The sequence below is a fragment of the Typopeltis vanoorti genome, chromosome 15 (genome assembly GCF_054136105.1).
Source record: "Typopeltis vanoorti isolate ZY-2024b chromosome 15, IOZ_Tvanoo_1.0, whole genome shotgun sequence".
Classification (NCBI taxonomy): Eukaryota; Metazoa; Arthropoda; class Arachnida; order Uropygi; family Thelyphonidae; genus Typopeltis; species Typopeltis vanoorti.
Genome location: NC_143563.1, coordinates 64,290,959 through 64,318,515, shown reverse-complemented (window position 1 = coordinate 64,318,515; position 27,557 = coordinate 64,290,959). Strand labels below are relative to the sequence as shown.

The 27,557-nt window shown below is 35.6% G+C and overlaps 2 protein-coding genes across 7 annotated transcripts in view; both read left to right on the top strand.

Moving 5' to 3' along the window:
• Window positions 1-16,070, top strand: part of LOC150098823 (myeloid differentiation primary response protein MyD88-like) — a 101,014-nt gene extending 84,944 nt beyond the window's left edge. For all 3 annotated transcript variants that reach the window (XM_090405696.1, XM_090405698.1, XM_090405695.1), the window contains exons 7-8: window positions 3,141-3,232; window positions 13,510-16,070. In XM_090405696.1, the coding sequence (XP_090261822.1) occupies window positions 3,141-3,232; window positions 13,510-14,111 (694 nt within the window). In that variant the 3' untranslated portion in view covers window positions 14,112-16,070. The remainder of the gene's footprint in view (window positions 1-3,140; window positions 3,233-13,509) is intronic.
• A 7,884-nt stretch (window positions 16,071-23,954) lies between these two features.
• The window catches only part of LOC150098822 (myeloid differentiation primary response protein MyD88-like), a 118,486-nt gene continuing 114,883 nt past the window's right edge, over window positions 23,955-27,557 (top strand). For 2 of the 4 annotated variants that reach the window (XM_090405694.1, XM_090405690.1), the window contains exon 1: window positions 26,425-27,301. The gene's annotated coding sequence lies outside the window, so the exon portion shown is untranslated. Of the gene's footprint in view, window positions 24,067-26,424; window positions 27,302-27,557 lie in introns of those variants that run through there. The other 2 variants (XM_090405693.1, XM_090405691.1) reach the window with 2 other exon arrangements.

Sequence of the window (27,557 nt, the reverse complement as noted above, 5' to 3'; positions counted from 1 at the left end):
CACATGGCTGGCTGACTTTTTCTTTTCCGTGATTGCCTCTTTAAATTTCCGAGTTCACCATGGAGTTCTGATATATTTATCCTTGCAGACTTCCCCACATGCCTCTCTGGCTGAATGTTTTCTTCAGGCTCCAGCACTGCATCTATAAAGTTTTTCTTGAATAATATTTGTGTATTTGACTCTATGCTTCACCTCTGAATGCTCAACTTTGATTCTTTATAAAACTTTCTTACACACTTTTCTTTTGAATATGATATTGTTTTATCCTGTTCAAAACTAAATGGTGATCACTTCCTATTTGAAATCCTCTGTATACCCTTGTGTCCCAAACCAGCATGAGAATATCTTTATCAACAATAACATAGTCAAAGTGACTTTTTCATATTTCTTGTTCTTTATCCATGTAAATTTGTGCACGCTTTTATTTGGAACAAGGTGTTAGTGATGACTAGTCTGTATCTTGAAACATCTCTTTTTGAATTGGCACTATATTGCAAATATTCACCAGGTAAACTTATCTGTGGTCATTTGAATGTACTTAAACGCATCTGCAAATACAACTTGACACTATAAACAAGTAATAATGAATTAATTCATTAGTTAGAGTATTGTTCAAATGTTTAGTCATTCATTATTACTAAAGAAGTCACTAAGGAAATTGCATCAACCATATGTAGCTACCTCTCCCCTTATGTTAGACCTACTTCTCTTTAAGAGAAAGAGAAGAAGGTAGTTTCAGCTAATTCCCTATTCTTGTTTATTTACCCCTATTATGAAAAGGTACTCCATCAATGAACAAACATATCTGTATTTTAGGGATTATTCAGTAATCGTGGTAACTGAATTTCATAGAAAATCATGTTTACTCCTCATCAAACAAAAGTTAACGTACTGTATTCACTCGAATATAACTCGCATCCCTGATTTTATTTTATGAAAAAAAAATTAAAAAGTTTTGCATATACCTTGCACATGAAAAAAAAAAAAGATTAAACATGTTCACATTGGGGCGATAGTAACTCACTGTCGTGGTTAACAGCACACCCTCCCCAACAGCCACTGTACTGTAGATGCAAGAAAAACAAGTGTATCACTGAATAAGGTACATAGACATTTGCAGTCTGCGTAATATATTTCTCAATATATTAGAGAAACTGAGATAAAAATGGCACTAACTAATGAATCACATGTCTCCTCCCACAGAAACTATGCTATAGGCTCGAGCAAAACCATATGTTGCACCTGCAAACATAGTATCTAACTAAAAACTATTGACCAATTTTTCAATTACATGAAATAAGTGTTTGATTGCATTTGAAATTTTGACTCTCATTAAGACAAATCACAAAGGCTAACTTTAAATAAAATTCTACCATGAATTGAAACATGCCATATAATGTGTGAGAGTCCACCTGCCAGCTTAACACGGAAGCATTAAGCTGGCGGGCAGACTCTCACACATGTAGGCGTTTTATGTTCTCAGCTTAACGCCGAGGACATAAAAGTGGAAAGTTTCCTGAATTGGAGGAAGAGTTACTTGAATATGTGTTAGGTTTGCATAAGGATGGTTGCTGTGTTTCATGCAAAATATTATATTTTAAAGTGCATGAGTTAGCTACAAAACGAGGCATCAGTTGCACAGACCTTGAAAGTGAGCCCAGGTTGGATCACAAGATTCATGAAGAGGAAAAGTCTTTCCCTTTGTCGAAGGACAGCCCTTTGCCAAAGAATGCCAAAAGATTTCAAGGATAAACTGATAAATGTTCATTGCTGTGTGATTCAACTTAGGAAGAGCAATAACTTTTTGTAAATTTGTGATAACAATATGTTATCACAAATAGCCAATGCTGATCAAACACCCCTCAATTTCGACATGCTCCACCAAACAACAATAACAGAAAATGGTGAAAAAAGTCTGATAATAAGCACAACTGGAAGTGAAAAACAGCGATGCACGATCATGCTTGTAATTACTACAGATGGAAGAAAGTTGCCTCCTTATGTAATATTTAAAAGGAAAAAATGCCGAAGGGGAAATTCCTCCTGGAATTCATGTAAGAGTCCAAGAAAAAAAGATGGATGGTTACTACATTGGATTAGCACAGTTTGGGACAAACAGCCAGGGGCCTTATTTCGACACTCCACTCTCCTCGTGTGGGATAGCTTCCGTGGACACTTAGAACCTGAAATAATAAAACAACTTTTGGATGTGAGGACCGATGTGGCCACTATTCCTGGTGGTCTTACACCTTGTCTACAGTTCTTGGATGTATTGGTCAATAGTCCATTCAAGGACTACATACAAAACTTAATATACTTACAAAGTTTTTTAAAAACCAGCATCTCTAATGCCCTGGATGGGAGAGAAGATGATATTATTTGGGTAGATGACTTTGACAATGCACACAAAGAAACTACTCTTGAGGCCGGAAATAGCAATAGATAGGAGATTCTTGGCAAGTCATACCCATTTTCAGTTTTTTTTCCTGAAAGCTTTAATTTGCAAAAAGTCTGCATATATCTTGCACCATGATATTTTAGCTTTAATTTTGGGGAAAAAAGTGCGAGTTATATTCGAATAAATATGGTAGATGTTTCTTTGAAACCCAAGTATTAAGGGAGTTATTTTAATTTTCCAGGCCTATTCAGGAAGGAAATGCTTCTAGCATAAGTGTAACAATTTTTCACATTCTTACAGACTTCCTTCTGACACAGTGCTTATTATCACAGGATCAATTTCTTCGTCTGCTTGGACATTCTACATATCTCTTATCTTACTCAAAAGTTATCAGTCATCAAAACATTGCTATTCTGTTCAGACTTCTTGTGGAATTGACTATTGGGGAGGTTGGAGAAGAGGATTGAGACATTACTAATCGAGATTACTGCATTTTGTATGATCTTAAATTTTTCTATAAATGTAAGCATTCAAATTGGACTGCAAAATTGTTTTGATGACATCACAGATATTGTAACTGTCACTATCTAGATTAAGATATTTGACTAAACATAAATTTAAGTTTCCATGTATATAAAAATCATATTTAAAAATGATTAAAATACAAAATATAAAGGTTTTGAATGAAATAAAGTAATATATATATATATATATATATTTTTTTTTTTTTTTTCCTTCATAGATGTAATAGGATGCTCATACTTTTATCTCCAGAATTTTTGGATAGTGAGGAATGCAAATTTCAAGCCAGATTTGCAGCTAGTCTTGGAATTGGTAAGAGTTGGACATAATGATTGAATATATTTAAATCAAAGAAATACCTTAACTATGCTTAGAAACTTACATTCTTTTTTCATAGTCCATTACTAATTGAATTCCTTGGCTGGATCAATTCTTTATATACAAGGGTATTTCAAAAAATAAAATGACGAGCACCTCTTATGTGAAGGATCTTATTCTAACATAATACACATGCTGTCATAATTATGTTCCTTTCAGAATATTAGGTTTTGTGTCCTGTTCTAGGCTCACAGCATCTCTTTTAAGATATATCTTAATTCTTTTCTCTTCTGGTTTATATGTTATTTTTGATAAGTTTGTTGGATGACATTATGTTCACATGTTGAATAGAATGTCATTCAATGTATAATTTCTTTTAATATACTTGCAAAGTTGGTTAATGTTGTAGTTCTTGTAAAATTTCTTTCTTTGTCTAATTTACTGTATCCCATTCTTTTCTTAAAACTTTCATTTCCATTGATGTCATTCTTTTCCAACCTATTTTTTTCATTATCCATGTTTTACTTCCATATAATAATATCAACTTGAGCTAAAACATTGAATATTCATAAACATGCTTTTCTATATATTAAATTCGGTAAAAATCTCAATCTTTTTTATTCATTTATTACTATTATTATTATTACATAATGCCCCACAGAGTTCAAGTGCTCATCAGGAGGACGCTTTGTACATGCACATACTGTGGCATTTGCCTCTCAATAATAGTATTTTAGCTGATTGGCCTGTTTGTCAGAATAAAAACCTGATTTTATGGGATAAAAAACTCTGCTACTTCCCTATGAGATATGCTAACTCACCTTCAACTGAAAAAAGTCCATATAAAGATTCCTCGCATCATGATAAGAGTCATCTTTATATGGAAAAATCAAACTTGAATATTTTCCATTCAGAGAATACACTGTTCAGTCATTCTTCCAACTGCACTATAGAAGTGCTTAATTTGGCTACAATGATATAAAAGAAGCTATGGCCTTTACCTCTCCTGCTATGCCTTTTATCCCATAATGCTATTAGTCTCTTTAAATCTTATCTCATCTTCCTTATCCCTCTTTTTACCTTGCGGTGTGGAGGGTTTATTAATCATCAGACCTCAAACCGTTCACAGGATAAGATGGGCAGCCCTACGCCCCAGTGTATCCTATGTACATAGTGTTGAGTTCTCAAGGCCAGTTTGCTCCTCACGTCACTGACGGGAATCGAACACCTAGGACACTCCTTCCCCATGCATATGGTTGTGACGCGCACAGCCACTATGCTAACCGCATGGACTCCTCTTTAAATGAACATTTAAATTTCTATTTAAAACTATTTTGTTTTCTTTGAGATACTCCCAAGTCTATTTGATAATAGTCTTTTCAAGATTAAGTGCTAATTGTTCATTTCTGTATTAGCAATTAATATTTGATGATCTGCATAAATAACATATTTAGTTAGTCAGGAATTTGATTTTAAAATTGGATTCCTATGTATTTACACTTTGCCTTTCTTTTAATGTTTTGTTGATAAAGCAGTGTGTGTGTGTGTGTGTGTGTGTATATTCACGTGTGCACACGTGCATGCACACACACAGAGTAGCGAACAAATTAATCCGAACGAGCCAAATTTTCGTCAAGTTTTTGGTTTTTGTTTCAGTTCTGGTTCGGTTTTTGTTCACTCTTTTGAGTGCTGCGTGTTTTAACTGTCTCCACGATGTATATTAATAGTGTTGTGTGTTTTTTAATGGTGTAAATAAGTTGACATTCGTAGTGGTTTATTCATTTTGTGTAGCTATAAAATGGATACATCTCCAAGAAAGTATTCAAAAATATGTACTCTTTCTCAGCACACATCCATGATTCAAAGACAAATTGCCAATTGAGTGTGGCTTTGGTTTGGGTACTGTTAATGTGATTTTAAAGATGTTTTGGGAGACAGGCACCTTTTCTCCTGACAGAAAAGGAAAATGTGGGAAAAAAAGGAAAACTACACTCACTCAAGATCATTTAATAGTTATGGAAAGCAAAATGAATCCAAGATTGTGTGCAGTAAACTTAAATAGAGACTTGGGATTGATGTTTCTGACATCACAGTCCGTCGAAGATTGTTGGAAGCAGAGAAGACTACCCACAGACCAAAAAAGGAGGGTCTAATCTTTGTATGTCTGCAAAAACATACAAAGATTAGACTGTCGAGAAGTGGAAGAATGTCATATTCTCAGATGGGAGCCATTTCTTTGTAAAGGAGAGCAAGTACCCTATGTTCGCAAATCAACAGCTGAGAAAGCTTCTTCCATCCATCAACAAGCTCATCAGCACCCAGCTAAAAAAGATGTTATGGGGTTTTTACATATGATGGGTCAGGATCACTTGTGCCTGTTTTTCACATCATCAGCAAATAACTGAATGTTTCCTTTCAGGTTATTTCCTATATTATTTATGTACAAATTAAACAGTAGTGGTCCCAGCACTGAACTTTGTGGCATACCACAAGACATCTGTTTTCACCTCGACTCTGTCCCTCCATATATCATCATCATCAAATTCCTGATATATACCTTCAAGGGGTGTACAGGATATGATAGTACTACATGAAAAATTTACACCATTACTAACTTCCTATCTACAATTTTCCTCCAAATCAGTCTGTTACCTGTAAAGACCCCAATATTATCAGGTCTTATATTTGTCTTCTAAGGTACTTTTTACTGTATCAATCCACCTATATCTTGGTCTTCCTCTAGGTCTTTTTCCTGCCAACCTGGCAGAAAACACTTGTTTTGCTAATCTTTCCTCTCCCATTTTGCTTAAGTGACCATACCACCTTAGATTAGCTCTGTTAATGCATTCCCTCCATATATCACTTTTGATATACCACTTTATGATCTGTCCAGCAGTCACCCTCTCATCCACATAACCAGTCATGTCCATCCCCATTTATTCTACTTTGCATAACAGAGTTTGATGTGGTACTCTATCAAATGCCTTTGCAAAATTCAGCAGAATCATTGTGCACCCATTTCCTTTATCCAACTCAGCTGCTACTCTATTATAAAAAGTTAGTAAATTACTAAGGCATGACCTACCCTCCACAAAGCCATGTTGTCCCTCGTACAATACCAAATTTTTATCTACCGATTTTTGAATTTTCTTTTTGATCAATTTTTCCAGTACTTTTGCCACTATACCTGAGATACTAATTGGATAATATGTTACTGCAGTCTTAAGACCTCTCCTTGTGCAAGGGAATTATTTTTATTTTGCCCTCTTTTTACTTCCTTGGAACTCTACCATAGATGAGACTTAAAATCTCCAATTCATCTACCTCTGTTCCTACATTAGTGTCTACCACATATGTTAAAGCAGTAAGCTCACTTGAATGATACCCTTGCAAGGATATATCATCCCAGTAAGCTCACTTGAATGATATACCTTTGCAAAGTGGTCGTTCAGTAACTCAACTATTTTATCTGCTTCTGTCACCTTCTTCTCGTAATCTGATTTTGCCTTGTACTGTTCATGAGTTTGCTGGTCACCTTTCTCTTTATATACCCTCCACAGCATTTTCTTCTTCTACAGGTTGTTCTTAATGATGTTACTCATCCATTTAACTCCTACCTGATTAACCCTCCTTACAATTTAATATTACTTCTTCTAGATGACTCTTAACTATCTCCCATGCACTACTAACATCCTTATTCTGCAGTGTATTATGCCATGGCACAAATTTAAGCTTCCTCCCAAGCTTGTCATAATCACCTATCTTGTAGTTCCACATAATACCCCCTTCTTGGCAGAATATTCCTCACGTTTTACAATCTCAGAAGAGCTACCCATAACCAAGGTAGCCACATTGCCTCCAATTGGCAAAAGTAACCATCAGTCTTACTTGGGAGATTGTAAAACATGAGGAATATTGACTTATGACCAGTTCCAATGCTCTCACTCCACTCCATCACATGCTGCCTCAAGTAATTATCTCTCAGTAGGTGTATAAATTCCATTTCCTTCCTGCCATGTGATCTTTCTTCCTTCCAGTCTATATCTTTATAGTTGAAGTTCCCCATAATAATCACTTCACTGTATGCATTCTACTAATTTGATGATGCATGATCTTCCAGATCATCTGTGGAACTCCCTGGCCTATAGCAACAACCAACTGCATATTTTGTCTTACTGGCTTTGATCTCACACCACACTGCTTAAAATTAACAGCCACCCTCCTGCCTATCTACTATTCTTTTTTGGCTGCAATTCATCCACTATCATTAGCAGTACCCCCCCACACACACATCCTATCTTCTCTGAAAATATTTCACATTCTATCTCTGTAACTACATCATCTGTTATCCAAATCTCTCTAATGACTATAACTTTTGGTGAGATTGCACTAACAATACCAAAAGCTCCTCCCTCTTGTTCCTGATACTTGTGGCATTAGTATACAAAAACTGCAGCATCCCTTAAAGCCTCCACCTCACCTTTACTTCCTGAATTGACTACCCTATTCATTATTTTTGCATGAGAGCCTAGATTCTGTACTTGGTCATTCTTACACATGCTTGCCTCATGGGTGCTTTCACACAAACTCACAGGCTTTCACCTTAATTGTTTAAATTTGCTGAATTTGCACTTCAGCATTCTCGGTGAACAAAGTTCTCTCTCTCTCTCTCTAGACAACTAACACCAAAACCATTTAGATGCAGGCCATCAGCATTATATAAATCTTTTTTTCATCAAACACAAATCCTACATCATTCCTTCTTCACAACGAACGTACATATTGATTCATTAACTATTAATACTCTCCTTCTCCTCAGTTCACTTCTATCATAGCATGGCAGGAAACTTACAATCTTCACTTTCTCGCTCTTCGGTTTGCCTCTTCTAACAACTCCTTTACATCCTGCCTCATAGAATACTACTTGCCTCTCAAATCATTTGTGCGAACCAAGACAATTTCTTCATCTTACCTTGCATCTGGATGGCATGACTAATATCATGAATTTTTGCACCAGAGAAAAACGATTTTGTCACACTTTCATTAAGACCTCATATCCCCCCCCCCCGATCATTGAGTCTGTACATAATTTTCTCTTTAACTTATTTTTCTGTTTTGTTTACTCGGTCTTTATTACTACTTCAGACTGCATACTTCTTTCTCTTCTCACCCCTGCTAATCTTCTCTTATCGCCTCTGCAATTTTTCAATTCTGTGCTTCAAGCACACTATCTCTTTATTTATCTCCATTTCATTTTCCTCTGTTTCCATGGCTGCACGTTCAACATTATTTCCGATATTTTCCATCCTACTTGATATTGTCCACTTTACTAACATTTGCTGCATTCTGGTCTCCTAATAGGCACTCACTTTTGAAACATTTAATACACTTTCTCTAGTTTCAATTTCCTGCCACATATCCTTTAATTTCTGCAACAAATACATTTCACACGCACTGCACAACATCCTGCAAATTCAAATTGCTGCAATTGCTCTACTATGCATTGAGGCCATGCAATGTATTTAAACAAAAAAAAAAAAGGTTTATCATCATCAAATTCCTGACATTTACCCTCAAGGAGTGTACAGGATATTATTATTATTACGGGTATCTCCATGGAATCAGTAGACTCATCGCGGGAGACCCAAACTATAAAAAATCTGTCATATCTCTTCTTGAATTCATTTATAGACGAAGAACTCACAACTGAGTCAGGCAATGCATTCCACTCATTCACCACTCTCCAGGCAAAAAAACCTTGTTCTCACACCCTTGTTAACCACACTTTTCCTTAATTTCTAGGGATAACCTCTTGTTCTTCCATCACTATCACACAGCTGAAACTTTTCCCCTGCATCAATCTTATAAAAACTTTTTAGTAATTTAAATGTTTCTATCATATCCCCTCTTCTCCACCTATCAACCAACCTCTGCAATCCACAAGCTCTCAATCTATCAATGTAGGGAGCATTTTTTACATCACTCACTAACTTAGTCACCCTCCTCTGAACCCTCTCCTCATCTCCAAGGAATCCAGGTGACCAGACCTGAGCACAGTAATCCAAATGTGGAAGTATCAATGCTTTATAAAGGGGAATAATAACCTCTTTATCTCTGGATGTTAGTGTGTTCCTCAATAACCAAGTAATCCTATGTGCAATCTTGGACACCTTAGCAATGTGTTCCCTGAACTTCATCTCCCTATCCACCAACACCCCTAAGTCCCTAGCCTCATCAATCTCTTGGAGTACCATTCCATTAATGTAGTACACAGCTGGTAATCTTTTAATCCCAAGATGCATAACTTTAACACTTTTCCACATTGAACTGACATCCATTACCTTTTGCCCATTTTGCCTGCTTATTTAAATCATCCTTCCAACTCTCAACATCAGCTTGATTTTTTATTGCACTATCCAACTTTGCATCATCAGCAAACAACTGAATATCTTCTGTGATATTCAGTTGGAATATCACGGAAGATATTCATAAAATGGATATTCCATGATATCCATTTCCTATATCATTTATATACAAATTAAACAACAATGGCCCAAGCACAGAGCCCTCAGGCACACCACTGTCACCTGCCTCATCCTGGACTCTGCTCCTCCATACACCATCTTCTGGTATCGCTCCCTGAGCCATTCTCCTATCCATATCACCAGTTTAGTATCCATCCCCATATGCTCCAATTTGCACAACAGTATTCCATCAAAAGCCTTAGCAAAGTCCAGAAGTACCACTGTGTAGCCATTTTCTTTGTCCAACTCAGATGTCATTCTATTATAAAAAGTTAATAAATTGCTAAGGCAGGTTTGACCTTTAACAAACATGCCTTAGCAATTTATAGAGTATCATATCCTGATCCACCCATTCTTGAATTTTGTCTCTAACCAACTTTTCCAATACTTTTACCACCACTCCCGAATATGATAGTACTACATGAAAAATTTACATCATTACTAACTTCCTATCTACAATTTTCCTCCAAATCAATCTATTACCCGTCAAGGCTCCAACATTGTCAGATCTTATACAAGGTTTACTTACAAACTAAATAACTTAGTAAATCACACATCCATAAACAAAATCTACAATAAGTTAACCTAATATTATCAACTAAAATGCAAAAAAAAGTTACTTATCCTTCTGGAACACTAATAACCTCTCTGTAGACACAATACACCACCTAACAGCAAATATAATTAGTATAATTCTTGTTTGTTTTGCTTTTGGTTTTCTTTAGTTCTTTAATTACATAGTTAGCATAATATTGTCAGACAATTTTATATGATATTGCCATAATGTAATCTCTAATTCTTTATTTTTATGAGTTATTTCTTTAACATGTTAAAAATCAAACATTTTGATCATCTATTTTCTGTTTTTGCATATTGCATCCTAATTTTAGTTTGGGGTTCATTTCCAATTTGTCCATGAAGTTTCTACTTGTTATGAGACTTAACAGCAACTGATTTTTCTGATTTGGTATCACTCTCCTTCATGTATAATCAATTTTCACTATTTGAATTTTATATTAATATTTTCATGGTCACTATTCATCAGGATCGGCAATGGTAATTTCTCTCTTCTCTTCTAAAGCTGTTAAAACACGTGCAACAGTTTTTTAGCACTTTTTCATTCTTCAACTCCAAACTCACAGAACAAATTTTCTCCTTTTTTTTTCTTTTTTTTTTCTCCTTGATTATTCCTTCTTCTACTGTCCTTTTAACCCTATCTAGCTTTTGGAGACTGAGTGAATAATTCAGTCTCCACCGGTAGCTGATGAGAGATAGCTGGTCCATGACTATCACTAATTATAGGTGCCAACCGATGAAGAGACAGGCAAACAAGTGCTGCCATTTCTTAGTACTTAATCTTAACAGAATGTGTTACTGTGAAATAATGTGGGTTCTACGGTCGATTTTCTTGAAACACAGGTCATGAGTATGGTCCATGGAGCTTTAAATCCACTGTTAGCAAATTTCTTCTTTCTCTTCTTGTATATGGGATTCTTTTTCTTGTAAGTCCTTTCTGTGACTATTTTTGGTCATAGGCCTTCCCCTTTTAATTCCATCTTCCTCATGTTGAAAGCTTCCCAATGTCAACATTCTCTAGCCATCTCCACTGGGTCATCCTATATTCAGGCATTCCTCTTCATGTGGATGTGACTGGATGATTGTCCATCTATCAGTTTTCAGTGCAATAAGTTATTTCCATTTTAATTTTAAACTCTCTTACCCTATATCTAGCACTTTTGTTTCTTTTATCTTTTCTTATATTTTTTTATTCCGTCTTGTAGTCTGTTTAGTAGTGCTCTCTCTCTCTCCATTCTGTATTCACTTTTTTCTCATTCTCTCCAGCATTTGTTTAGTTATTGACCACGTGACTATGTCATAATTGGAATCACTTGTTGGTTGAAAATTTAGCTCTGTTATCAGGTTTTATTTTACTACATGGGAATTTTTTCAGTTTGTCAAAAGCTGCCCAGCCTAGCTGAATTCTCTTTTATTTCTTCATAAATGTTTCTTTTTCCTGATATATGGGACTACAGTTAGGGAGGGGAAAAAATGGTGGAGATTGTTTTTAGTTATCCATCTGCTACATTCCTTTTACCCCTCTTTAAAATGTCTAGATCAACAAAATGCTTGTGCTTGGGAGCTGGGTTTATGATATTGAATAATTTGTGAATTCTCTAAAATAATATGAGTGAATATACTTCCCCTTCAGGTTCAAAATTTTTTTATGTGATGTTGCAACAGTCAATCTTTATCCCTTAACAAGTCTTTTTTTTTACATAATAATTAATCAAAACAAAAAATTAATGACTATGTATTTACTGTTTAGTTAAAATTATAAAATCTTAAAAATTATATTTTGAAAACACACCTGTGCTATAGAGCATTGTGATTTAAAATAAAATTATATTGCAAACAACACTATTATAATAAACTATATATACCGAGAGTCCTGACCATAGCCCCATAAGCATAATGCTATTCTAAAGAAAATTTGCTATACCAAACTCCTATAACCAACTTTCTCAGGTACGAGTTTACTGACGTGAGAGAGAGTCAAATGTAAATCCAGAGAAGGCTTTTTAAACATCTGTGTATTAGCAGAATTCCACAACTTTTATATAAAAAAAAAAAAAAAACAAGTGATTTTTCTGCCTGGCTGCTAAGGCAAACAAGTGCTTAATCAAATCAGTAGATCTACCATTTTGTAGCTATAATCAGGTTGAAATATTCCTGAAAACCTTCTTCAGGCAATTGTTTTCTCCATCCATTCTGTGATATCTTACTTTTTATTTCACCAAATTTTATTTGCTGAAATAAAAAAAAAAAAATTAAGTAAAATTTTTTTTAACCCTTTTAACTTTTTTTTTTTTTTTGAATAAATTTATTTCAAAGAATATACAGAAGGTCTGTGTAGCTCAGTGTTAGTGTTAGTGGCATTTGCATCCTCTGCTGTAGGTCACCTGAAGAAAGACTTAAGTTTGATTCTATTCACTTATTAGACAAACTTTTTCTAAGCCTTTCTTTGACTGGTTCCTGAGTTAGTTGATCTGTGGCATAGGCAAGCGAGTTTTTTTCTCCCAGAAAAGCTGGCTTTTCATCCTATAAACTCAAAAAAATTAAGCATAGATTCCACACTATTTCAGACAATAGCATATTATGTTAGAGTTAAGGACCAAGAGATGGTGAAATGTGTCATTTGTCTCTCTATAATTATTGATAATCTTGGATCGGCTGTCTATGGTTGGCTACCAGTTGAGATTGAACTGCCCCATCAGTCTCCAAAAGATAGATATGGCTAAAATGACCTCACCTACTCTTTCTAAGGGAATAAAAGGCAATAACAGAGTTACTTTTTAGAATATACAGTTGATTCTCTCTCTATAGCAAACTACTGAAAATTTCCAATCAAAGTTCCACAGACATGATGCCATTTACTTGATTATAGTTTTTACTTGGTTATATTAAATTTCCTTTAGAAATTTAATCTAGCAAACAAAATTATTCACTATTTCTGTTTCCTATTGAATTTGCTATAGGGAAAGTTGACTGTATATCATTATAAATTCATGGTATCTGTATGATATATTAGTATCCTATAACTTCTGACATACATTTATTTACTTTTTTGTTCCATTTTAAACTATTCAGCTTTAATATACTAATTGGTATATCTTTGTTTTAATTTGAAAAGTTTTTATTATACGTATCCTAATTGCCTATACTGATAGTCAATTTTTATTATTTCAGAAAAAAGAAACAGAAAACTGATTCCTATTCTGTATAAGCAGTGTGAAATACCTCCACTTTTGAAGTTTGTTTCCAAAGTTGACTTTACAAAGCCAGATATATATGAATGGATATGGCCAAAATTGATTACATCCATTAGACAAAGTGGATGCCATACCTTTGTATCTCCTTCCTCAGTAATATCTGCGCCACCTCGATCAACCCAGCAACCAATAATAACTTTTCCACCAACCACTTCTTTTACACCTATGCTTCCACCATCTACATCTGGCAATAATAGTACAGTTCCTGCTATTGTTTTTCCAAGCAGCACATCGAGTACTAGTAGTATTTTATCTATAAATTCTTTAGAAACTACTTCACTGAGTATATCCCAATCCACAAATTTGGATGTTCCAGTTGCTCAATCTTCTCGTAAAAACACTCCTCCATCTAAGCGTTCTTTCTTCCCTTTTAACATAATGAAAAGCTCCTCAACCAGCTCATCGGATTGTGCTAATATAAGAAGCACGAACAGTTCATCCAATAGTAGTGGATACAACAGTCAAAGTGATGCCACCTGTCCTAGTTCAAATAACCAAGATAATGAAACATTTTTGTAATTATCAGATGCCTTTTGGTGATGACTATGTTTCAATTTCTGTGTTTTGTGTCACTTAAGGTATTTGTATTCCGTTACCATACCTTTTTTTTTGCACATTTTCATTAATCAAGAAACTAAGACTGTTTATTAGCATTTTAAAAAGTTTAATGTACCGAATTTCTCTACAATTTTAGGGCTAATATATTAAGATTAACTTTTGTCAAGTGTAGGCATGTTTACACTCTGTAAGGGTGAAAGAAGGAAATTCCTTTCGTGGTTAAGTATTAAAAATTAAAAAAAAAAAAAAATTGGTTATGAGATTACTAAACTCAGTGAAATTTTGTTCTAAATATGATTTATGCAGAAGATTTTATTGTTCGTTTTTAATTATTAAAATCTTAGTGTTTTCAAGAAATTAACAGTTAAACATTTTGCTTAATCTTAAGTATGAATCTAAGTGTTATAGAGGTTTTTTTTTGTTTGTTTGTGAGTAAAATGTTAATCTTATGCTTCTGTTCAAATATTGTCCTCTTAAATTAATCATTTTAATTATCAAAAAAAAGAGTAGTCGGGTCATGTGTGATTGTAAACTGCATGATTTAACATATAATCAGCTCTTGCTGTAGTAAATGAAGCAACTATTAAATTATTTCAGGAAATTACAACATATACTAAATATTAATTAAAAGAAAAATTTAATCAATGCTTCCTATATTTTGGCAATGTTACATTGCCATCTTCATGGGAACATATCATTCCTGTGAAGATGTCACTGTAACATTGCCAAATTACAAAAATATTCTGACCATAGGGACTGTAGCATTAATGTTACTTTGAAGTAAATTCGCTATAGCAAATTTTCCACCAGTGATGCTCATTTGTTATGGTAACAGAAGGGGGAAGTTTTTAGTAAATTAATGCTTAAACATCTGGAATCATCAAGGACTGTGATGATTGTTATACCTCTGGTAACTATTGATGGATTAAACCCATCTAATCTGACAGCCAAATAGTTGATCATACTGGGTAATAAGTGAGTTACTGTATTACCAGTGTATACAACTTCCATATGATAGCTTGATTCATTTTGGGAACTGAAAATGATATTTAAAAAAAAAAAAAAACACTACTGTATAAGTTCTTTTATGCATGTTTAAAATAACTTACTTGAAGAATTACATTTAATCTATCCAGTCAGAACATTTCTGTTTTGCAATAGTGTTAGTTACTTGAGTATTTTTTTGAAAGTTATTCTTTATCGTAAATACAAGCATAGAGTAGACAGTCTTCTGGTATATATCAACTACAAAATATAAACTTAATCTGTTTTCATTAGATTTTCTAGATTTGCATAATACACTTTTGTTGCAATTAATATAATATAATATATGTTTAAAACAATGCTCACTTTATCAGATGATATATACTACTTGTGAAATCATTAATGAAGTATTTTATGGCCCTTATTCATTCTAGTATTGATGAGGCAAAACTGATGCATGCTTCAGATTTGTGTAATCGTTTCCATTTTTTATGCATCTCATTATCCCAGAGAATAGATTGTAACTCTGAATGAACATAAAATTATAACAGTAAGAAATTATGCCTTCAACCAACTATAATGGTTAAGAAATCAAACACTTTTATTTCTTATTGCATTGGTAATAGTTTTTCTTATCATGTTGGGAAGAGATTTATGTTGGTTAGATTCGTTGGTTGTGCCAATAAGTGTTTTGAGTTTTCTCTTGCACATGTCTGACATAAAAACTTTGTAGACGAGCATTTCATATTGTGATACTAACAAAATTGTGATGTTAAAATGTTGTAGCAGAAGAAATAGTTTGTATTCTATAAGGTGAGCTGTTCATCCATTCACTGTATTGAATGCAAAGCTGTCTTTATACAATTTTTTATATTTTTTGAAACTGAAAAATGTACATTTGTTTAATAAAATGAAATATTTTTTATACTTGCCATATTTTATTTGATACATTCTATTTTTTGTTCAACTGTTTTTCTTAGTAGCTATAAATTAATGATAATGAATTTTCAAAATGTTTAATTTTTGGAGCTTATCATTTGGACTCTATCTAAATATGTTGAATATGAATTTTAAAAAAAGTTATTTGCACATACATTGAATAATTTTAAAGCATGCTGCATACTGCTAAGAAGAAAAAAAAAATAGAAAACAATCAATGTATGAACTTCCTGAAACCTATGTAGTTCAGCAAGTTGAGGTGTACTTGCAACTCAGAATATAAGTTTACTACGCTATGGACAATGGTATGTATAAAAAGTCCAATATTAACAACTTCATTACAGAGTTAATATTTGGTAACTGTAATGTCAGTGTCTTCACTTAAGGAAATGGGAAAATCACTACTCTGGTGATGCAGATATTCACCAAGAGTCATTGTCATAACTAGAAGAAATCTGAATGGAAAACTCAACAAAAGAAATAGAAGTGTTATGAGCCAAATCATATAGAAATGCTAGAAAGTTTCAGTATTTTCTAAACCTTTATTTTAAACAGAAGTTGTAAAATTCATCTATAATTACAGTAGCAGAAGAATTCGAAAAGTAAAAAAGGTGTCCTATGATCTAACAGATTTATTTATCCTACATTTTTTCTTGGTTTTCAAGAGTATAGAAAATTCAGTGTAATGTTTTTCACATTGTTTCAGACTAGCGTATCTGCTCTCCAGCCAAAAGGCTGCGGGTTCGAATCCTGCTGTGGGCATGGATGTTTGTGATTGTCTGTGGAAATACTAATGGTGGTGGTGATGGGCAGTAGATGCCGTTGGTGGATTTGAGTGGTGGAGACAGAGTTGTAGAGTAGATGCCCTCCCTCGGTGAGTCTTTGGACTCCCTGGAGGTGTCAAGTAATAATAATAATATTTCAGATTAATAGTCACATCGTGATAATTTATGAAATGTTTTATGTGAAAGTAGCTGCTTCTCTTATGATCCTTAAGAAATAAACAGATGAAGGCTTTAGGGGTGTTCTTTTTTAATTTCATAAGTTCTGTTCCCATCATCATCCATCAGAACCTTACACAAAAAATACCTTTATAAGCAGGTGAACAGGTGAAAGGTAAATACTATCAAGACAGTGTTTTTATGATTCCTTTAAGAAACCTCATCCAGATATTGCATTACCTAATTTTGTAGGAATGTAAACTTTGAATTTCGAACTGTTTAGTAACATTTACACAGATCTGGGTTTGATGAAAAACAATTTATCAGCAGACTCGGGATCAAAGGATTTTTACAGTTATGAGAGTTTCAAAAAAAAAAAATCAGGGGCATGGAAAGATAGTGGTAGAACCATATTAAAAGTTACGATATCAGAAAAGAACATGATATATTATTAATATTCAAGAAAGTTGTAAGCATAGGTACTCTAAGATGGTATTGCCCACTTGAACAGACCAGGAAATGAAAGATTTTAAAGTAGGTTTTTCAAATAAAAATGGCAAGAAACAGATCCAGAGAATGACAATGATAAGCCTGCCTGGTTGGCCGAGTGATTAGCGTATCTGCTCTCCAGTCAAAGGCTGCAGGTTCGAATCCCACCATGGGCATTGGATATGTGTGATTGTCTGTGAAAATAATAGTGGTAGTGATCAGTAGATTGAATTGGTGTAGATCAGGGGTCTTCAACCTTTCAGACAGTGTGGGCCACATTAAAAGCCTGCTAGCCACTAAGTTATACTGCAGTATTTAGAATTATTATTATATAACACCTTCAGGGAGTCCAAAGACTCATCAAGGGAGGGCACCTACACCACAACACTCGTCTGCACCACATCCACCAACTACTTTCATCATCTATACCAACGCCATCTACCGCCAACCACCACCACTAGTATTTTCAGAGAATCACAAACATCATGGCGGGAGGATTCGAACCCGCAGCTGGCTGGAGAGCCGATATGCTAACCACTCGGCCAACCAGCAATTATATATATATCAATACATTTTTTATAAAAATTGTTATTAGTAATAATTCTAAGATGCTTTCCGGATTCACAAGCAGGGCCGGCGGAAGCAGGCATATGGGCGCCGCCGCCAGGTAGCGGTTCATAAGTTAATTTTTAAGAAACAAAATTTTTATCATAAAAACAAAATTCTTAGATTGAACAATATTAAAATACACCGAATAAAATTTTTAAAAAATGTATATTGCCGCCTCTGATCAGCCGGCTGTTTACAATTTGCAGTTAGAGCAGGCTAAATGCTTGCCTGCAGAATGTTGTGTCTACTGCAGTCTATCTAAATTGAAACGATGAACGGTTTTTATGCGCAGAAACAAATTTTCGTACAAAACATTTGTTGCTAGTTAACCACTCATATGGTACGCATCTCAGTAGGCTAGTGACAGTAGCGCAGTGCCGACTATTATTTCGTCTCTGTGTCGTGTTATGTAATAATTTCTTGTGGGTATAAAATAGAAATAGAATCAAAAATTTTAAAGTTATTCGGTGCACAAAATCGTAAGCGTCATGCTGCGAAAGAAGCAGGTATTAAGAAACAAACTGGGGCTCTTAATAAATTTGTTAAAATATTAAAATATTCTGATGCAGATTGTAACCAACTCGATACATCAGAAATCAGAGTTGAAGAACCGTGAACATCATCCAGTTTTCATGAAAGTACTATTACAACTATTGAACATGATTTAAGTGAAAAATAGTTAAGATTTAGACAACTACAACAAGATTTAGTTGTTCTTGACCACAAAACTAACACATTGCTAGTCTCTGTAAATTTAGAAGATCCAGGTGAATGGGGAAATATTGATGAAAAATTACGAGCTGTTTTTATTGAAATGAAAAATAAAAATATAATATATCCCAGAGATACATATGGTCATAAATTTGGCGACATGTATTATATAATAGAAAAATGGGAAACGGGAGCTCGTGCCAAGAACATGGCTCATTTATCCCGAAACTTTAAATTCTGTTTTTTGCTTTTGTTGCAAACTTGCCGCACCTACTGAGTCTTGTAGAAGGTTATAACGATTGGAGAAATGTAAGTACAACTTTACATAGACATGAGACTAGTTTAACTCACATGAAAAATTTCTTTAAATGGAAGGAACTTGATAAAAATTTAATAAAACAAAACTACTATTGATTTCCAGACTCAAAGCATGTATGAAATGGAAAAGAAACATTGGACGAGTGTTTTAGAACGCTTGATTGAAATTATAAAATTCCTTGGTAGCCAAAATTTAGATTTTCACGGATCATCTGATAAATCATATGAAAGGAGTAACGGCAATTTTTTAAAATTAGTCGAACTCTTTGCTATGTTTGATCCCTTTATGGAAACTCATGTTAAAAGGGCCCTACAACGAATACAATAGGGTACACTATTTGAGTAAAGACAGTAGTAGTAGGGGTGGCGGTTTGAACAAAATGCATCCGGTGGGCGTGGGTTTTCCCTGAGGGTATATGTGTCAATGGCTTCAGCTCCTAGTCGGGGTGGCGGTTCTGACAAAATGCATCCGGTGGGCATGGCTTCTTGACGTCATGAGTTAGGAATGTTAGGAATTTCCCTGGGAGGATATGTGGTCACTGGGTTCAGTTCTTGTGTTTTGATTTGTTTGTAAATAAATGTCGTCATTTGTAAATAAGTGACGTTGTTGTTTTGAATGGAAAAGGGAAATATATTAGAGATAAGGATTCGTGTTGTGATTGGTGGGACGGTTTAAACCAAATGTTTCTGGTGGGCGTGGCTTCTTGACGTCATGAAATTCACTGAGGGTATATGTGTGAATGGCTTCAGTTCTTGTGTTTTGGTTAGCGTATGGGATTATGGGTGATTTTTTTGTTCGTGAATGGAATTGTGGGTGATGGTAGGGATAAGGATTCGTGTTGTGTTTGGTGGGACAGTTTTAACCAAATGCTTCCGGTGTGTGTGGCTTCTTGGGTGTGGAATGTTTGGAATTTCCCTGTGGGCATATGTGTCACTGGTTTCCGTTCTTGTGTTTTGTGGGGGTGGGGGGGGGGGGGGGTGGGGGGGGGGGGGGGTGGGGGGGGGGGGGGGTGGGGGGGGGGGGGGGTGGGGGGGGGGGGGGGTGGGGGGGGGGGGGGGTGGGGGGGGGGGGGGGTGGGGGGGGGGGGGGGTGGGGGGGGGGGGGGGTGGGGGGGGGGGGGGGTGGGGGGGGGGGGGGGTGGGGGGGGGGGGGGGTGGGGGGGGGGGGGGGTGGGGGGGGGGGGGGGTGGGGGGGGGGGGGGGTGGGGGGGGGGGGGGGTGGGGGGGGGGGGGGGTGGGGGGGGGGGGGGGTGGGGGGGGGGGGGGGTGGGGGGGGGGGGGGGTGGGGGGGGGGGGGGGTGGGGGGGGGGGGGGGTGGGGGGGGGGGGGGGTGGGGGGGGGGGGGGGTGGGGGGGGGGGGGGGTGGGGGGGGGGGGGGGTGGGGGGGGGGGGGGGTGGGGGGGGGGGGGGGTGGGGGGGGGGGGGGGTGGGGGGGGGGGGGGGTGGGGGGGGGGGGGGATCTTATCTTGATCTTGATCTGGTTTAAAGTGTCCCACCAATCACGACACGATTTCTTATCCACTAATATCATCCTTTCCATTCAAAACAACAACGTCACTTATTTACAAATAACAAATGACGACATTTATTTACAAATAACAAATGACGTCACTTATCTACATCTGAAAACAAGACACACCCACAACACGAATCCTTATCTCTACCATCACCCATAATACCATACGCAAACCAAAACACAAGAACGGAAACCAGTGACACATATGCCCACAGGGAAATTCCAAACATTCCACACCCAAGAAGCCATGCATACCTGAAGCATTTGGTTAAAACTGTCCCACCAAACACAACACGAATCCTTATCACTCCCATCACCCACAATTCCATTCACGAACAAAAAAATCACCCATAATCCCATACGCTAACCAAAACACAAGAACTGAAGCCATTCACACATATACCCTCAGTGAATTTCATGACGTCAAGAAGCCACGCCCACCGGAAGCATTTGGTTTAAACTGTCCCACCAATCACAACACGAATCCTTATCTCTAATATATTTCCCTTTTCCATTCAAAACAACAACGTCACTTATTTACAAATGACGACATTTATTTACAAACAAACCAAAACACAAGAACTGAACCCAGTGACCACATATCCTCCCAGGGAAATTCCTAACATTCCTAACTCATGACGTCACTCACAATGACGTCAAGAAGCCACGCCCACCGGATGCATTTTGTCAGAACCGCCACCCCGACTAGGAGCTGAAGCCATTGACACATATACCCTCAGGGAAAAGCCACGCCCACCGGATGCATTTTGTTCAAACCGCCACCCCTACTACTGACAGTCAAAATGAAATATTGGAAACTCTAACGCAATCAGGGCTACAATTTTATTATAAATATGAAAATCTAAATATTATTCCATAATTTTAGACTGCACACCTGATGCAAGTAAAACAGAACAAATGACCATTATTATTCGCTTTGTTTCCTGTGAGACAATGGAATGGTCAAGATCAGGTTTTGCAGATATATCAGATTTGAACAGACGTGGTTTATGTGCAACAATAATGGAACAACTGGAAAAATGGAACATTCCCATTGAAGACATGCGAGGTCAAGGGTATGAAAATTGGGCAAATATGAAAGGGAAAAAATATGGGCTCCAAAATTTGCTTTTGAACAAAACTCCTCGAGCGTTTCACGTGCCATGTGCCGCTCATACTCTAAATTTATTCATTAACAATGCAGCCAAAGTGAATGCAGATACAATTAGTTTCTTTGCAATTATTCAAGAAATATAAAATTTCTTTTCATTCTCTTACAAACGTTGGGCAATCCTTTTAAAGTTCGTAAAAAAACTAACATTGAAACAGCCATCAGAAACGATATCGGGAGCTGGTTTTTCTCAAAAGGAAAAGAGAAAAGGAAGAGTAAGTAAAGAAAGCAACAAGCGATATAAGGAGATTTGGAATTTGTGTGAGCAAGGGAGTAAGAAGCAGATTTTTTGCATGGAGAGTGGTGAGTGATTGGAATGCATTACCCGAGAGTGGTGAGCGCAGAGACAGTAAATATATTTAAGGCGCTGTATGATAAACTATGTGTATAATAGTGGACCTCCCACGATGAGTCTTTGACTCCATGGAGATTTTTATAATAATAATAATTATTATTATTATTATAAATCGTTCACATATCCGCAAAATTTTCTTACATGCCAGTTCGCTATCCCTGCATTAATGTGTATTATATTATTAGCTTGCTGAATGAATTTTGTTACCTCGTATTTATGAAGGTAAGTTTATAGTTAAATATGTGATTTATCTTAGTAATGATTTTTTAAATAAATTATTCATTTCAATTTCTTTGTAGCTATAGCCGTGTTGTTTTTAACTTATTATACGGAGTTTTACGTTAATATTAAAAAAAGGTAATTTTTAATTTTATTTCATTAATTTATTCGTTTTTTTAATGCAGTAAAATCAGCTAAAAATGATTGTATAAAGGGGCGAGACTTGGCAAATGACGATTCAATTTTAAACTTTTTACTTTTTTTGGGCCCATACTTCATGAAAAATAAATAAACTTTTTTTATGATTTCAGACCAGAGAAACAAAATGAAAACCCTTTCTGGTCATCAATACAGAAAAAAGACAAGTAGAACGAGAAGTTATTCGAGCTCAGGAAGAAAATCAATTGCGGAAATTTTTGAAATGATCAGAAATAGGAGTCAGTGAAAGTGACGTTCCTGCGGAGTCCCCCACTGACAATCAGTCTGAAAATTCGAATTTGTGTTTAGATGATAATAAGGTCATGAGAAACATCCAATAGCTTCGACTTCAAATACAAATACCTCAATACTAATTACGAGCTTCTTGACGATCCAGCTTTATGGCCAAACTTGTCCAAATCAATAATTGATATATTAGTAAAACGAGGTCCTCCAGCTGAATCAAAAGAGACTTTTTTTTCACGCGATGAACATAATAGAAGTTTTCATGTATCGCATTATTATAGGATTTTGAGTAACGGAAAAACCATTAAAAGATCTTAGTTAATTTACTCAAGTTCAAAAAATGTAGTATTTTTTGAACTTGAGTATTTTTTGAACTGCTGCAAATTATTTTCTGATATTCGAACTATGAATTTAATTTCGGAAGAATTAACGATTGGAAACATATGTTCCAAGTTCTTCAGCACCACGAAAAATCTCAAGAACATTTTAATAATTTTGAAAAATGGATTGATTTGGAAAAGCGTTTAAAAAATGACACGAAAAAATTAGAAATTTTTTTTCTAAATTTTTAAATTTAGAAAAAAAGTGCAGGCGCAGTTTTTCTAAATTAAGACTTATTAAAAATCATTTGAGGTCCACAATGTCCCAAGAGAGAGAGATTAGATGGCTTAACCACTTTATCTATTGAAAGTGACATAGCCGAGACATTAGATCTAAAAGAAGTAGTAAAGTCTTTGTCTTTTGCCGAAATTAAGGCTAGAAAGGTTCTTTTTTTTTTTTTTTTCAATAATTAAAACTGTTAATTCACAATTTCGACCTAAGAGCGGGAAAAAAAATCTTGCCCACACTCAAAAATTTGCTCGAGCCGGCGCTGACTGTGAGATATGTCAATGGAAGTATAGTTGAGTGCTCTTCCATGATGGATCCTTGGAGATGTCACATAATAATAGTAATAATAATAAAATCTTTACTACCTTCTTTTGAGATTGGATAACTCTCCTAGAATTAAAAAAAAAAAAAAATCTACATCATGTACTGTCGTTATTAAAATTGCCTACAGAGGCGCTCCATGCGATGAAGAAATCAAAGTATGAAATGTAAAATTTGTGAATTAATGTTTAAATCGTGTCCGAGTGAGCAGGATTATTATAATTATCTCCTAGTCTGCTGATGGATAGTAGTATTATTGTCGACAATTACTGCTATTATTGTGATTTACTGTGAGTTAATTATTTATTAATTTACTACTTAATTAGTAATTATTTAGTAAAGGTGAATTATGGATATTAACTGTTATTATTACTGATAAATTTTGTATACCAGATATAATATGCGTAGTTCATGTGGCATTTAAGGAAAACAGTGATAGAGACTTGATGGTAATATATAAATTAACATTGTTGAACATGTTAATATTAATTTTGTTGTCGGTGGTGAATGTGTAAAAAAAAAAAATGAAACGAAATGTAGGAAGTGCAATGCGAGTTACCGTAACTCTGCTTTAGATCTCAAGCATGGTACTTTTTACATACCTTTCCTACCGGGAAGTGAAAATTGTATGTTTTCACTTTCCGGTAGGAAAGGTATTAAAAAATGTCACAAAATTTAGACCTTTAAGTTTAAATTTTCTGACACTGCTTTTTTGTGGATTATAAATGAAAAAATATCACAATGAAATAGTAAAGTGAGCTCAGCTAGTCCCCGAAATATGTGAGTTATCTTTGTAGTTTTTAAACTTTCTGAGCTTAAACCACAGTGATTATGCACAAATGAACAGGATCTATTCAACTCCTCCGCACAACTAAGATAAGTCGACAGCTGTCAACAACTTTTGTCAGTTCATTATATATTGTAAAAAATAGCTAAAGTACCACCCTTCTGTTGCAGAAACTAGTGCGGCTTTTGGATTTTTATTAAGATATTTCGGATGCCAAAAAATTGACGCTTCTACACACTCGTTTTATTTAACTTTGCGTGCTGTAGTTTGTACCCCGTTCCTTGTTTAACTTCACAGCTTAGCCAAACGATTATAATTTTTTAAAGAAAAAGATAATAAGGGAAGAAAAGAGAAATTTGAACTCCCCCCCCCACACACACACGAGATTATAGCATGTTATTATGCTGCTTTTGCGATTTGAAGTTACTCATAGGCTTAGCATGTGTAATAGAAAATTTAATTATACCAGTGCATTGGAACAAGAATAACTTTTTTTTTTCACTGAAAAGAAAATAAATATTCGCATTGCGAAAAAATATATTAATTGCACAAGCCTCAAAATTTTGATTTTTATTCTTATAATTTAAATTAGGGAGACTACTTTCTGTGTACCTCAACTTAACTGCTGGCTGTTGATGTTCATTTGCTTTGAACTATTTATTCTATGACTTTAGTGATGCTTCCATGAAATATACAAGTAAATTATGTGGTTGCTGCGTGCGCGCGTGTGTGTGTGCGTGTGTGCGCGCGCGCCCTGCGCATGCGCATATTTTATTCTATTTGGGTAATGAAAAATGCATTAGAGGATTCTATTTATTTATTCATTTTGAATTGTACTATTAATATTTTATTAGCGGAAATGATAAATTTAAAGACCATGTCTTAATATCTGACGTATGCTACAAACCCTTCAATTCTGATGATCTGATGAGTGTCTGTCCCCTGGAAACAGACAACTGTCAATTACAGGGATGGCCAGTTTGTAACATAAATTGGATATAGAGTGGTCTGATATTATTATTATTATTATTATTACATCAACTCTCCTGGAGTCAAAGACTCATCGAGGGAGAGAGATTTATACCATTTACAACAATTAAAAATATCTAAGAAATATATATTATACTATATTATAGTGTGAATAAGTATACATATATTGCAAAAGTCCACACACTTGCGGAAAATCTCTCCTGCCTGTAACATATCGATCATACTGAAGCTTAAACTCATCCACACTCTTAGCATTCAAACAACATACTCAAGCAATGCATTCCACTCACTCACTCACCATTCTCCACGTTAAATAAAATAAAATAAAATAAAAATCCAGGGATGGCCATTAGTTCTCGTCCATTCCTTATTTTCCACAATCTGAAAAATCTCTCTCGTATCCATCCGGTAAATACCTCTCGAAAGCTTAACCGTCTCAATCGCCTTCTATAATCAAACTCTGCAGATTATATGGCTTTAATCTATCCTTATAGCTAACATTCCACAGTCCTGAAATCATTTTTGTCAACCGCCTTTGCACTCTTTCTCCCTCTAAACCTCTTTGACTAGATTTGGGCACAATAGTCCAGATATGGCCTGATCAGGGCCTTATACAGTGGAATCACTATAATTTTTTATCTCTGCTGATTAATATTCGCCTTAATATTGCAGCAATCCTCTTAGTTGTCTTAATCACCTTTACAACATGCCCCTTAAATTTCAAATTTCGATCCGCCATATTTCCTTGAGACAAAAACGTGACATTGGGATGGCAAAAACGGGACGGGGGGATATGTAATATTCTGTATCTGTGAAAAAGTAAGACTATAAAAAAGATTTATTACATAAACATATTGAGCTTACCATTATTCTTCAGTGACAGAACCAATAGAAAAATTTAGGTAGACGATAAGACAAATTTGTCCCTTGCTTCCTTCACCATAGCACACTGTAGGTCGAATGTTTCACTAAGCAAGGAAATAAAGTCTATAATTTTGTCTTGAACACCACAATTTGGCAAAAAGTACCGCACAATAACTGGAAAAAGTTGGATGTATTTTTTGTTTGGTGCATCTAAACTGACTGTAATACTGTTTGTTTTATTCAAATCCTCTATTACTTCGCCCAATAAGTATGGTGATAAAACATTGGTAATTATTGCTTCTGATTTGGTATGTGCTGAAGAAAATTTTGGTTCATAAATTATATTTATCAATGTCAACAAGCAGTCGTTTTCTCGAAAACTTTGGCCGTGACGCACAGTATGATATGATAAGCAACAAGAGCTTCACTTGTATCGTTTTCACTATCACCATCACGTCTCACCATAAACGAGCTGATGTTTTTAACTGAAGCCAGAGACTTTTCTGCATCCTTATGTTTCTGGCTACGTAGATGTTGGTTGATGCCGCTTCTGCCTCCATGAGCAACGGGAAAATGGACATTACAATGTTGGCATAGTGATGGAAAACCACTTTTGTTCCATCACTACACACAGCTTGTCCAGTTTAATAAATTTGAATTTTTCTCGAGATCGTCATTAAAACTACAGTTCGCCTCTTTGACATTGCAAGGATAGACTTAAAAGTTTTAAAAATATGAAATTTAAACCACCGGCATTGAATAACAAAGCCACCGGTTAGCACCTTGTTCTTCAACCTATGGTCTGCGTACCGGGCCGGTCCGCGGAAATTTCCTGGCAGTCCGCCAAAAATTTCTTCGTCTCTCAGAAACTACGCTCCAGTCAGGTATATCAAATTTTCTAACCTCTAAGCAGCATCAGATGTCGCACTAGCTAAAAATTGTAATTTTATAATACTGGATTTAATAAATAAAATACTATCTACATAGGTTTATGTTTCTGTCTTAGCCGGTCCGCGAAATATTTCTCCTATTTTCCCCGGTCCGCAAGTGTAAACTGAAGAACGCTTGGTTAGCATACAAGCAAAACAAAAAACTAACGTGACAGCAGAACACTTGCACGTCTCAGACGACGCGCAAGTG